This window comes from Idiotropiscis lumnitzeri, chromosome 11, assembly GCF_059441095.1.
Source record: "Idiotropiscis lumnitzeri isolate Australia: NSW breed Sydney's pygmy pipehorse chromosome 11, RoL_Ilum_1.0, whole genome shotgun sequence".
Classification (NCBI taxonomy): domain Eukaryota; kingdom Metazoa; phylum Chordata; class Actinopteri; order Syngnathiformes; family Syngnathidae; genus Idiotropiscis; species Idiotropiscis lumnitzeri.
The window spans coordinates 13,366,679-13,380,941 of record NC_142401.1 but is presented as its reverse complement, the minus strand read 5'-3'; the positions used below and the strand labels follow the sequence as shown (position 1 = coordinate 13,380,941).

The window sequence follows — 14,263 nt, the reverse complement described above, 5'->3', positions numbered from 1 at the left end:
AAGGCTGATGGAATCACTCACTTAATTCAAGGCATTATTATCATCCTTTTTAATATGAGGTGCGTCTTCCATTTGCTGGGAAACAAGTTGGCAGTTTTCATTGCCACAATAGCACAGACACCTTTTTAGCTGTATGCATCTATGAAAATAGCAAAAGGAAAATTGCAACTCTGCGCAGTTAGGTCACACAGGGAATGAAAATTAGGCTCACAAATCCTAAACAAAAACAGCTTCCAATTAAAAGAAAAGTACAAATCATGGTAATGCATTCACCGCACGTATCAAAGACGCAAAGTAGAAAATTAGACAAAAAATTACCGTATCAATAATTGAACTGCGGAAATAAATTAATTTTGCCAAAATAATGTTATTTACCGAGATGCACATGCAGCCTTTAACAGCACAGATGAGACACATGTAGCTTTTCATACATTTAATGTTGCAAATCACCACATTATTATTCCTTTCAAAACACAGTGATATGACAATCAATGACATAACATGTTAGCGGTAACAAGACTAGACTTCTCGAAAAATGCATAAAACAGCCTGTAAAATAGTGACCTACCTCACTCCACAAATCTTGAAGTATTCATTAATATGTTTTAGACACTAGCCCCTTTATATTTGCGTGGAGGTGCAATATATACACACAGAAATCCTGTTTCATTTTGTTATTTTTGATATAAAGACTTGTAGCGGTTATCCATGTTACAATGGTGTGGTGGCATATAGTACAGTATATACATTGGATGATTGCCTCAGTCGGAGTCGCTGCTGCTACTGCTGCTGCTGCTGCTGCTACTGGAGGACTGTGGGGACAGATTAATAAACATGTTAATGCAGGGGCAATTTTTTTTTTATCAATACAGACTTAAAGTATATTAATCACAACCTATCCTAATGAGGGGGTCCTATAGGTGGTCGTGATGTCTTTTGGCATCTAGCGCCATTCCCAAACCCCATTGTTGAGGGCAAGGGGCATCAATTATTCGTAGGGTTTCGATATTTGTAGAGCAGTTTACTATGTTTCGAAAATAGCGAAAGTTCACTCTACATGATTTCACGTTTCTCAGTGCTTTCATGGGCTGCCAACAAAAACAGGGTTCATTCATGGCATTTCCCAATCCCCCCCATTTATTTGCATTGGTTTTACCCGATCCCCCACTTATTCATTATATTTCAAGAAGTAAAAAAATTGAAAAATTGTTCTTTTTTAATGGCAACTAGAGTCAATGATTTTCGCGATTGATGGTTGGTCCTGGTGCATCATAAATGATATCCAATGGACCACCGCATTGTTGCGATTCAGCACCTATGGATTTGCCTAATTGCAAATATTTATTACAATATTTTTAAAAACATTTACTATTATTTTGGGGTTAGGGGGAGACAACCCCCATTTTTCCATGGAAAATGCTGATTGGCGTTTATTCAAGAATTTGGGGAGTTGGAAAACTGTCATCAATTATACCTGGTTCCTCACTATTCATGGGCACTCTCTACCGCAAATAGCTGAGGTCCACTGTAACTCAAAGATTTCACCAGATACTTGCATATACATTTTCTTTTGTCCTGAGCCACAAAATGGTAAAAAGGAAACTTTACTAATAGGTTAAAAAAAGAGCACATTTTTCAATGTGGAACCCCAAATACATAATTGTGCCTTCAGTATTATCGGTCAGGATACACCTAGAGAGTTTTTGCAGGTGAAACTTGTTGTAAAACGTTTGAGAATCACTGCTACCCTGTATTTAGTTAAAGACTGGACATATGGTGTAACATTGGTAATAACCTCACCTTTCCACCATGCTTGTGGTGCCCATGCATCTTAGGCCCCTTCTTCAGCTTCTTTCCTTTCTTCAACTTCTTGTGGGCTTTATGTCCCATCATTCCCATGGACATGCCAGCCATGCCTCCACCTATAGCTCCACTTAAGGGGTTGAGGGGGTTGATCCCGCCGTGGTAGTGATGGCCTTTATTGTGGTGGTGGCCCTTTTTTTGATGGTGGTGGCCTTTCGGGGAGCGTGGGTACACACCAGCTTGGACACCTCCGACGGGGGCGACCGGATACCCACCAGGCACCACGGGGTAGGATTGTGGTCCCGGAACACCAGCGTATGGCATTGCACCTGAGGGTGCTTTGGGTATCATGGCTGGATTGACACCCGCTGGATACTGGACGGGTAAGTACTGTTGACGAGGAGGCTGAGAATAGGCTCCTGCTGGGGGGATGGTGGGGTATGCAGGGTTGTAGCCAGGAGGGAAGGCTGGGTTGGATGGACCTGGTGTAGACACACAAGATTTTAAAAATTCATTGTTGCCAATATTTTGTACCCCTAAAAAACATGTATGTATACCTTGATTTGGCCACATGGTCGCACTTCAGGTGTTACTTTATGTTCTGGAAAGAAATGGACAAAAAAATAATGGATAAACATTTCATTGGAAATCAGATTCAGACATACTGTTTCCTCTTTGTAAAAATCAATAAGGAGAAAGAAAAAAAGTTACCCATCAAAGAGTTTACTAATAAATAAATATTGAAAAAAAAGATAAAATAAAATAAGTAATACATTACATGTCAAAGTTTTTAAAAACGACAAACTGAATAATTAAAGAATGACCAGAAATGTTAAAAAGAGCAATAATAAAAGTGACTAAATTACCTTTTTAAAAGTAGAAAAAGAAAAAGGAGAGAAAGAAAACTGACATTTAGTAAAAAAATAAATCACAAAAAATAAAAAAATAAAAAATTCAACGTAAATAATGTAAAAAGTAAAAAATAAAGAGAAAAAACTAAAGAGAAAATATATGTAAAAAAGCGAGAAAAAAAACAAAGAGGATGAACAAAATTTTAAATGTTTGAGGAGGTAATGCAAAAATGAAAAAACAATAGGATTAATTGGTAACAGTTGTTTTATGACAACAAGAAAATATTGCGTGCAAATGATTATTAATAGTAAGAATAACTAGTGAGCGACTCCATTGAAACGTGTTGCAACAACACACGGTGCAAGGTAACTCATGTAATTCGTGTTATGTAATAACTTTGAAAGTAGACATGTTTGAAGCACCCGAAGAATGGAAAATAAGAGAAAAAAAACAATTATGAAAAACTAAAATTTAAACCGCCTATCCTCACAAGGGTCACACTGGCAACTGTTTTTTTTTTACTCAGTGATCAAGTAAACTTTTCTAGAATATTATTTGTACTTATTTCAAACGTTCTCTGTTGTTTCCTCTAACACACCAGGGTTATTAATAATAACAATAATAATCGTAGTAATAATAAAAATATAATAGGTAACAGTCATATACGCATTAGTAATATGTAAGAATTATGAGGTAGGCTCAGCAACTGGTGGCTTTTTTTCTCAAAAGTCTTAGCTAAATTACAAGGCATGGTAAAATCCATATTGTGCAAAATTTAACGGTAAAATAAGCCTGTACAGGTCAAATTTAAAAAAGAAAAGAAAAGAAAATATGTCGAATTTCTAATATAATTGGAAAAAAACTGACATTTTTGAAAGCGGTAAAATACGTTTCGGGACACAAATCAATCTCTTGTTAACATTTGTAACCAGTGTAATCCTACCAGCGATTAATAAAACTAAATTTTTGGTCAGTAAACTCGGTCTGTTGGTTAAACATGAACTAGTGCCGCGTTTTCGTATCAGAATTCGGACTAAGGGCGCGTCAAGAAAACAGTCCAACCATGTTAAGCGTCACCAACGCCAACTACAACGTCGGTCATTATTCTCAACACCTTGACGATTTAATTTTGACGTTTTGGAATAAACGCGTATTTTTCAGTTAGTGAAGAAAGTCAGTCCTGTATTTAACATCGGAGTGAACCCAAATCTCACCTTCGCTTGTTTTGTCGGCGGAGCGCTCCAAGCTGTTTGTCTTCCGCATTGACGAGCAGTCAGCAGGTGGGCAGAAACAAACCAGCAGGAAAAGGAAGCCGCGCCCAGCCTTTAAACTCACAAGCACTTTGCTTCACTTTCACGTAATGGAAAAAGTACAAAAATAACTTTCCACGCGCAATCACAATAACTGTTTGATGCTGTGAAATATGAATGGAGGAGGAATGTGAACGTTGCAATCACTACGCACTGCATGGTACACTTGACCAATAATATTCTACATGGGGTCCTTTACGTCCTGCTATGCACACGTAGAGACCTAATATTACAAAAGTTCGAGAAAAAAAAAATCAATAGAAAACACCTTAACAGCCACGATTGCTAAATTGAGACAAGTGTCAACACGCCATCGTGGATGACAAGCTAAAATTATTACACAATAGCAAACAGAATAGCATACTCACAAATAATGAAACAATAAAATAAGGAATGAAGAAATATAACTAACAGAAAACATTAGCATTTTAAATGGTGTTTAGATTCCTTAATGCCGCAAAGCATGCTGGGAGCGCATTTCTTCGACTCTTGTCACACGAAGCAAATTCACAGAAGAGCTCGAACTGGGGTGGCGCTGTAAAGATGGCAGTATTTATTGAGTTCATCGCGTTGCTCAAATTAAACTCAATTTTATATGCTTATTTGGCTCTGAATTGCTTTTTCACACAGCTACTAGTACTCCAACAATGTGTGAGAGAGAGAGAGAGAGCAAAGAGAGAGAGAGAGAGAGATAGATAGATAGAGAGAGAGAGTATATTACAACATTTAATTCTGCTTCATGTGCAAATATTTGAATTCTATGCACGCGATACTTAAGGGGGCGGACTAAAACCCACTTTTGGCCATGCCATGCTTAATCCATCCTTAAAAAAATAAAAAATAAATAACCTCTTGTCCTGTGTCCCCCACCCCAAAAAATGGGAGTCCATCCGGCCCAGGGACGAAATGCTCATCTCGGAGTTTTACTCATGCTCATTTAGTATTGTGTTGTGACTGGTTGCCTTGCTAGCAATGAGCAACAAACATTTCAGGCTTGATGGAGAAATATTTCTCTAAATCTTAAGTGTTAAAAGAATCACGATAACTTAATAAAGGAGTATATTTGTATGGAAAAACACTTCTAAACCATAACTATAAAATGATCATGTGAGTCAGGCGCTAAACTGAGCCCATCTCGGGACCACTAAGCTAACAAGTAAACTAAAAAGCTCGCTCATTACAAACATTTCCATGCTTAGCGGGGATAAGGTTCTTAAAATACCTTAAAATATCTACCTTTGTGATAATTCAACTCAACTTGTTTTCTCGAGGCATTTGTAACAACATCCAAAATTGTAACAAACTGCTGTAATAAAACAATCGTAAATAACTAAATAAAACATTTTGGAATGAAGCTTTATTCCTTCTTGTTGCAGCTGTTACATGAGAGCGGGGAGTAGGCGTTTCGATCTCCACAGCACAGGCCAGCATGAAGGCGGTGGGCTCAAAGTTCAATCATAAAGCAGAGCAACTTTTTAAACAACCAAAAAGGGTCCTTGGTTTGCAACGGTGTTCTGTTCTGAGGCTGGGTAATGTAACCTCAATGTGTACGTCAACTGAAACGGACGGTAATCTCTATCGCAAAGCAACGATAACACAGCTATAGTTGTAAAGTCATAATTACAGGAAATATTTTTTATAAAAAAAACACTTGTTGGTTAAAAACATAAAACAATCAATTTAAATCCCAAACATAGCGGTAACTGAGCATGCGTGTCTACCGTAGCTTATCATATTGGTAATGTTCTATAGCGTGGACACCATTGTTTATTTTCTATATTTGTCCACCAGATGGGGCTATTTTACCGCATTCAAAGCATGCCGCAAATTTCACACCTTTTCCCTGATTTGACATGGAAAAAGGATATACATATTTTGAAAATGGTGTTTGAAAACAAATGAGGGTGGCTATCAAACGATCTCTTCAGAATTTTTATTATTATTATTAACAGTGTTTATTTTTCCATATATTTCCATATGGACAACACAAGTGACCCTTCTTGCACATATTGTAATAATGCTTCCAGTGAAAATTCTAAATACTGCAACTGCCCGGTTAGTCATCTCAGAACTTAAAAAAATATTTCTTCATCCATGACCTGGAAGCTAGGCTGGATGAAGAGGTGCCACTTTCAACACACGTCCTAGACAAGCACAGCTTCACCAGCAAAACAACCACAACCGTAACAATGCAAAGAGTGAATATAAACACAATAGACAGCCTTTATGGTGCAGAAATTGAGGTTATGATGATTAATGTAGTGGTGTGTAGCACGTGACATTTCTTAATGACTAATATTTGGTAATTGATATTTAAGATACATTGGAATTATCTAAAATTGTAAACAATGCATAATGTCTTTTTTTTTTGAAGACACTTATTGACAATCTGTAAAACAAGTGTCAATGGGACTGAAGGGAGATGAATCTGTCCACGACACACTGAGCAGTCAGCCGGGCGTCCGGGTCCACGTCCCAGCATTCCGTCAGTAGATCCTGCAGTGCCGTTCCCTGATGGGCCCAAGAGTCATTTGGTGTTTTTACTCATTCCAAAACCATCAATCTATGTATGCAAGTGGGAAAGCATACTTGTCTCAGCTGCTGCCAGTGCTCAGGGATGGAGGGCCTTTTTCCCAAGTGAAACACATGGACAATGAGACTCTCCCGAGTCATGTGACCTCCCAGCTCCATCTCATAAGGGAGGAGGTGTTGTGGTACGGCACCATCTGCAGAGGGAGACATTAGCTCATTTCATGGTGGGACTGGAAGTCCCCCAGAAACTCACAATTTCTTTTGATACATGCCTACTGATGTTTTTTTTTTTTTTCTCAAAATTGACTACTCAGACACTAATACTTAAAATGAGATAAAGAGGTGAGGAAATATCCATGTATACCCCAGGGATTTTTTCGGTGGTCACATTTTGTGTGAGTGTCCAAATACTCGGGCAGGTTGTACCTCGCTTCTCCCACTCAAGGTCGGCTTGGACCGACTCCAGCTCACGAGGACGACCGCTATCCACCTTTTTCCTGTGCGCGAATTCGGTGCACGACTTCTGGTATAGCAAACCCGGCTTTTTGTTTACATGGAAACTCTTTGTAAGAGTCCACTTTCTATGACAATTGCAGCCTTTAACAATGTGGGAATGCCAGTTGTTTAGTCGAGTAAACATTTAAATCCCGCTAAAGGAACAGCGACAAGGTAGAGTCACGTGTTAAACTACTTTGTTTGGAATTTTGACTCATCACATATGAGGCAATGAGCAATCTCAAAAGGCCTAAAGTGTGTCAGTTCCTACACAGTCATAAAGTTGGTCGTATTTTGTTAAAAGAGCTGGAACACATTTTTAATTTAAAGCAGACGTAGGATCGAGCCTCTACGTGGAAATCACATAACCGGGTTGCTTCAAGCTTCACGTCGCCCAATGTCATAAGACTGCGATCGATCTACAAAGTTTATGTGAATATCTCGACTTATGATCACTTCAACCAACGCTGCAAATATTAGGACGACCGGCCCTAATATTTGCCAGAAGCATTCATGGATTGTGCACGTGTACCTAATTGTTGTGGCCTGTGAATGCGCATAACGTCTTTCACCTTCAAACAAGTCAGAACAGCGCATGCAGATCTCCCACAGCACCAAACTCAAAGCGTAGACGTCCCCGTGTAGAAAGCAGCTGCTGAAAAGGTACACAGAACCCTCCAGGATCTCGGGGGCCATGTAGCAAAGCGTGCAAGCTGCCTGACTTGGATTCTGTGGATGAACACAAATGTGGGACAATGAGTGTGTGGCACTCTAGCATAGCAGATGAATCGAGTTTTCACCATTAAGGTTCCCCTTTGCCGATGGCTCGAGCATGAGCACACGACGATGGAGCTACCAAAATCACACAGAGCACAGGTGCCATCTGCCCGGACGAGCACGTTGAAGCTGCTGAGGTCTCGGTGGGCCACAGGGGGTTTGTGGCCCTCTGAAAAAAAAGACAAAAGGCATAAAAAAAAACAAAAAAACAGAAAAGGCCATTAAAGCATTCGGAAGTAAAAATTAAAAAAGCTGTGGTGTTTTCGGGATAACACCTTTTGTGTGAAGATAAGAGTGGAGATAGGAGAGTCCCTGTGATAAAGACAGGCACAACTTGAGTGACAAGGGCCAGCTGTTGGTGTTCAGATCCAGAAAGGAGTGCAATGAGCCCTGAAAAATACAACAAACCTTCTGTCAAAGAATATTTAATCTCTCTCTTTCTCTCTCTCTCTCCCATATAAATATGTATACATATATATATGCAGTTAATGAACAGCACGATCACTGCCAACAGCCTCTCAAACATCCAAACTTATATTATAGTACAACTACATATACATGGCAATCAGCTTCATTCTTCATTCAATACAGTACAGTACAGAATGTTGTGTTTCTTGATAAGAACAGCAAGGATCGCTCTCTGTTGCAGGGAATTAGTGTGTGCATGAGGGTCAATCACGAGGTATGCAGGTGTGAGTCGCTGATTATTTGTTTGCAATCACTCAGTGTTCAGAGGGCCTTAAACCCCAATCTGAGGCTCCATACCCACCAAAACCACAGAAAACAAATGTCATTTTCAGACTTAAAACCTATAGAGCATGCGTGCCTGGAATAGGCCCATCTTTATAAAGGCATTATTTATTTTTATTTAATAAAATTTTGACACTCACATGTTCTGCAAATTGCAGGAAAAGGAGCCGGCTGCCGTCTTCCGGCCTTTTCCCGCTACCGAGGAAATGGATGATTCCGGCGTGCCTGATGGACAGGAGCCCGTAGACTTCCTTCTCAGAGGTGAAGGCATGCTGTGCGGTGGCGGGGAAGACTTTCACGGCCACCAGAGATCCTTGGTATGTTCCTCGCCACACCGTGGCAAAATTTCCATGGGCCACAATCCAAGAGAGAAAAAGAAGATGGAAGTATTTTGAGGCAGGATTTGACACACATTAGCTTTTTAAACAATTGAGCTTCTTTAATGTCTTACCTGCTGCAGTTGAACATCAGTAACGTCAATTTGGGACATTTGGCAGGAGCTCACTAGAGGAATATTAAGGGTGGCTTGTGCATCCTCCTCTATCAGTGAAGTCAACATACAAGTGAAACATTGAAACAAAATGAAACTATCATTTAAAGTCCATCTTTCACATTGCATTTTACCTGATAAAGAGGTGACTAAAGGAAGTCACCCTAAAAACAAGATAGGAAAGAAAACAAGTCAAGCAGACAAGCAGACTTAAGACCTTTGGGGCTAATTTACAAAATAAACTCTCCCACCCAGAGTTCCTCAGCCCGTGACACGATCAGCTAAGCTGGGTGAAGATCCACAGCCACTTTCAAGTGGATGGATGGAGGAAGCGATTATGGAGGAAAGGAAAGAAGCAGGGATGTAAGGAAGCATGAAAAGAAGACAGAAAGCTATTGCTATTTGAAGAACTAGAACGAGCTCAGGTGCTTGAAGGGAGCATAACATCTTAGATAAGCACCAAGGCCGGCCCCGCAGAGAAAGTAACAATCGCAAGGCCAAACAAAAGACATGTGTGGTTGTGAAATACCATACAAGGCTGGAAAGAAGCGGTTTGGTATCGCAGTTACCGAGGCATAATTTGCAATTTGCACCTCATCACAACACACAGAAAAGCAAAACGGAGAATCAACCGCCGAGATGGTCCCCAAAAGCTACGGAGAGCTGGGTACATACGCGTCACCTACTGCGTACGAGGTGGAGGTGAGATCAGTATTACCAACACCGCTAAAGTGACAAGTAACAAACGTCGACCGGCTACTAGTGTGAAGAAACGCGTCGCAGTCACTCCCAAGTCAGTAATCATCACCGTGGTGGTGAATAAGATCCACTTTTTACGAGTATGTAACTTCCTCAAAAGTGATGATGAGAAAACAAAATCTGAGAAGTCATGCTAATTGCTAAGCTATCCTAAGATTGAGACGTAATCATTTAATGCAGTATTTAAGTGCTTTGGTGATCGACACACTTCACAAAAGTCTAGCTGGAACCGCGTTTAAGCGGAGAGCATCGAACTTTGAGCAGCAAAATAGCAGTTTCTGGACACTGATAAATATAGCTGCGTATCATCTGTCATAATTACCATCATTTGTGGTCTGAGGAATTTGCTCAATGGTAGCATATACAGGCTTAACAAAAGGGGTCCAAAGAGTGACCCTTGAGGGACCCCACATGTCAGAGCCATTCGATCAGATTCAGAGCTTTCAAATTGGAAGTTAGTAAGGAGTTTTTTTGTGACCAGTGGAACTTCCAGTGGTCACAAAATAACTCCTTTCTACCAAGGTGGACCAGAACCATTTTAGGACTGTTCTGTTACGATGTGTATCAGCCAGGGGGAGTGGCCTATAAGGTTAAAAGTATATTGACGCATTTTCTTGTTTTCACACTAGAGTTCTGAGTTTAAATGTTGGCTTTTGAGGTCTGTATAATAAATGTTGTCGATATTACATTACAGTAGATCTTGTCTTTTTTTTCCGAATAAAGCTGTGCTAAAAGATCACTCAGCCTAAAAATACGAATTACGTTTAAATTGAAATGTTTGTGTTTGAAAAAGCCCCATTGAAAATGTTTCAAGAATAAAAAATACAGTTTTTTGCTATACACAATGTGAATTGAAGGAAAATAAACTGTTAATGATACAAAAAAAGAAAACCAATCGTTCATTTGTTACATTGTCATATTTTATAACAGTTTAATAAAACCCTTGCGTCACAACCCTGGTATTATCCTGCAAAAAAAAATAAAAAAATGCTCCAGAAAATTCTAAAGTTACCTTTACGTCCTGAGCGACGTGTCCAACGAACTGCCGCAATCACCAGGACCATGACCAGCACGGAGGAAAGAATAATGAGCCAAGTTTTGTCTAAAAAGACATAACGCAGGCGTCAGTATCACGCAGAACGTTCAAAGTATTTTCTGGCCTTTATTTGGACAATGGCCTACAATGTTAGCGAGCTACAGTGTTACAATTTATGACATGTGAAAGTTGAGCCACATTACCCAAAGATGGTTAATGCAGGCCAGGGAAGTGTGGTAAGATTCCACACTTGAATTTATCTTGAGGAAGTGTTGCGTCATCTCATTGCTTTGTTTTTCTGGAGTTAAAGGTGATAAAGTTATAAGATCCATACCCACGGGGTCCGAGGTTCCTGGCTCTTCTGGTGGCGCACTCCAGGTGAGGTTGCGATTACAGAGGTGCGAGCTGCACACGCACTTCATCAGACGGTTGAAGCGGTCCTGCGCCTTGCAGGTGACATCCGGGCAAGATTTTTCAGTCACATCGCAAGCTTTAACGGAAGGTGGGATGAATGAGATACAGAATAATACAGTCTGAAGGTGTCACACCATTGTGGAGATAAAAGCCTTAGATGATGATGTACAGTGGCAACATTTTTACTTTTTGAAACATTTCAGGCCCCACTTTTCATTTGTTTTTATTTCTAAAAAAAAATATATGTATAATATCATATGAATTTTGAGACACGTCATGATTGTGTCCCGCTTGGTGTTGATTCTCCACAAAAATAAAAAAATGCAAATTACATAACTCTTTGTTTGAAGAATGAAATGTGACAAAAGGTCAAAAAGTTCATTGTGTGCCTCAATTGACATTTAAAAAAAAATCTGCCATTTTTACCTAAAAAGTCGTGTATTTCAGATAATCAGACTTTTTTTAAAAAGTAATTTAATTATTAAAAATATACTTTTTAGATAGTCATTTACTATTGACATTAACATAATAATAAGTAAATAGTAAGAAGGTATAAAGTCACATTGTTTTAGATTATTTTTATGTCCGAGATCAAGGTCAGTCTTGCAAAAAAAGTCATATATTGTCAAGATAAACGAAAATCCATTATTTTGTAGCTAAAAAGTGAAACATTTGTGAGCTCAAAAGATATTTTAGAGATTTAAATTGTAATTCTTTTTTTTAAACTAGTCATATTTTCAATAAAAAAATAGTATCCTTTTCAGGTAAAGTTCAATACTATCCAGATTAAAGTTGTAACATTAGGAAAATTAAGTTGAATATTATTGAGATTAAAGTTGTAATATTTTTGACAGTGAAGTCGTATTTTCAATATTTTTTTTTATTTTTAATCTCTAACATTTAGAGATTAAATTTGTAATCTTGAGAATAAAGTAATATACAGGTGAGATAAAAAAAAACAACAAATTTGAAGGTAAGAATATTTTTTAGACATAAAGAAAAACTTTCAAGGTTACTGTCGTCATATTACAAAAGTTGTGTATTTTGAGACACTTTCACGTGAAATACATGAGGAAAACTTCATATTTTCAAGATATACAACTTTAGTCTGGAAAAATTACATTTAATCTCAGCGCATTATATTTTTTCTTTTCACTGGGTCACTAATATTCCTCGTACTCAAAACAAATTGACGTTTTCTGGGATTCTGTGACTTGCCCACTAGAATTGAAAAAGGAGCTCAAATGCTTATAGTTAAATGCTTATAGTCTTCTTACCAAGAGTGTCAACCTCCACCTGTCCACGGACAATGAGGAAGTAGCCCACACAGCATTGCGTGCGCTCGCAGAACTGAACCGAGCTGCTCACATTTCCTGCTTTCAGGTATTTACTGTTTTGCGCTTTGACCTGGAAGGCGCACTGCCTCCTCTCATCTGACAAATGGCTGGACACACAAGAACAGATGCATTCTGGGAAGAGAAACCGACACCGATTTTGGTGATAGTTGTAGCATGACTTCGGAGGAACATAAATCATTATTACAAATTTAATTGCTGAAAATGAAAATGTTTTCTATAGAACCGTTGACAGTTCATTTTAAGCACTGTATTCAAGTTCCAGTAGTGCTATGAAAAACTGGCTTCCTACATTGTTTAAATTGAACAACCCTGCTGTGCATTATTTTTATTCTATCTATGACAATGACATAAAATTACAGGCAAAACAATTAATCTACCAGATGGCAGACGATACAATACAATTAACGTAGTATATCCATTTGTTGCCATTCACTCAACAAAATAAAGCACTGGACGAGGTTAGCTTTGTGTAAATTGGGTGTATCTGATAGTGGATTAATTAAAATACTCTTAATAAACTGGACGTCAGCTCTTTGGATTTTGCTATATATTACAGGAATATTTTTAAAAAAGAGAAAGGTGACTCACCGAGCGCCAGCAGCAAAAGGGGCCGGTGTCGCACAAACATGGTTACTCAGAGCCTGGACTGGTCGATAAGCAAGGCTGTGTGAGATTGTCTTAGTTTTTTTTTTTTTTTTTTAATCTCGATCAGTCATGGGAATGTGTGGGGAGTTTCCGACGCTTCCCAGCATCACTCCCACAAGCGCACACCTGCAGTCCAACACACACACGCACACACGCCATCTTGCCCATAACAATAGGAACACCCCAAATGAGGAAGGGTGGTTGAGTGGGAAGAAGAAATGTTCTCAGGAACCGAAAATTAATTAACATTTTTGTGAAACTCAAAAACAGACTTTTTCTTCGACTAGGGTGTATGTGTGCAATTTTTCCCCTGGAACAAAACTTGAATAATTTGTAATTTGCGCTTTTGAAGGGGATCGATTTTCAATAGGGATGGAACGATTCACTCGAGCCCCGATTCGATTTTCAGTTCCCGATATCGATACTCGTGTGGTGCTGCGGCAATCCACAAACGCAATTTGAATTACTGTGTAAAAGTGTAGTGTATTTTAAATGGAACCAAAATCTGTCCACTATAATGAGGTGCATTCATTCTTTGCAAATACCAATAAATACTAAAATAAATACTTTTAAACAAATTTCACTTTACTTGGGCACCAATCTTTTTTTTTTTAATGTAGACAGGACTCAAATCATAATGAGTAAATTTAGGGAAATGTACTGTGCTAAAGAAAACTAAAATAAACACTTGTATTTTTAATTTTGTTTTCAAACGTAATCCAAAATATTTTATTTTGCCTCTTTAAAATGCACCATGCAATCTACACATACAAAATCCTGCATGTACCTGCTTCTGCTTTACTTCACAGATGACCTAGATTACCACTAATACGCATGTGCGTTACAGACGTATGAAGTTGTTTTGCGGCAGAAACATGAGTTTACGTGGGGTTGCAAATCGATACTGTTATTTCTTTTACATTGCTCAGTCTATATATTTTTTGTTGATCAGAAAATTGAAATTATTTATTTTTTATCCATTCATACAGCTATTTTTTTTTTTACATTGATGCATATTTTAAAGGAATTTTCCTGTGATAGC

General features: G+C 38.5%; 2 protein-coding genes across 2 annotated transcripts; both read right to left on the bottom strand.

The window, feature by feature from the left end:
• Nucleotides 1–418: 418 nt before the first annotated feature.
• On the bottom strand, nt 419–4,130 carry prr13 (proline rich 13). Its single transcript, XM_088309607.1, has 4 exons — nt 3,870–4,130; nt 2,361–2,404; nt 1,801–2,285; nt 419–812 (listed from the first exon to the last, which is right to left on the bottom strand). The coding sequence occupies exons 2-4, from the start codon at nt 2,374–2,376 to the stop codon at nt 762–764; spliced, it is 552 nt and encodes a 183-aa protein (XP_088165733.1). The 5' UTR covers nt 2,377–2,404; nt 3,870–4,130; the 3' UTR covers nt 419–761.
• A 1,753-nt stretch (nt 4,131–5,883) lies between these two features.
• Nucleotides 5,884–13,217, bottom strand: LOC148327578 (anti-Muellerian hormone type-2 receptor-like). Its single transcript, XM_088309606.1, has 11 exons — nt 13,165–13,217; nt 12,496–12,687; nt 11,139–11,294; nt 10,781–10,870; nt 8,972–9,059; nt 8,660–8,882; nt 8,045–8,159; nt 7,793–7,938; nt 7,565–7,721; nt 6,555–6,691; nt 5,884–6,476 (listed from the first exon to the last, which is right to left on the bottom strand). The coding sequence occupies exons 1-11, from the start codon at nt 13,202–13,204 to the stop codon at nt 6,369–6,371; spliced, it is 1,452 nt and encodes a 483-aa protein (XP_088165732.1). The 5' UTR covers nt 13,205–13,217; the 3' UTR covers nt 5,884–6,368.
• Between the last annotated feature and the right edge of the window lie 1,046 nt (nt 13,218–14,263).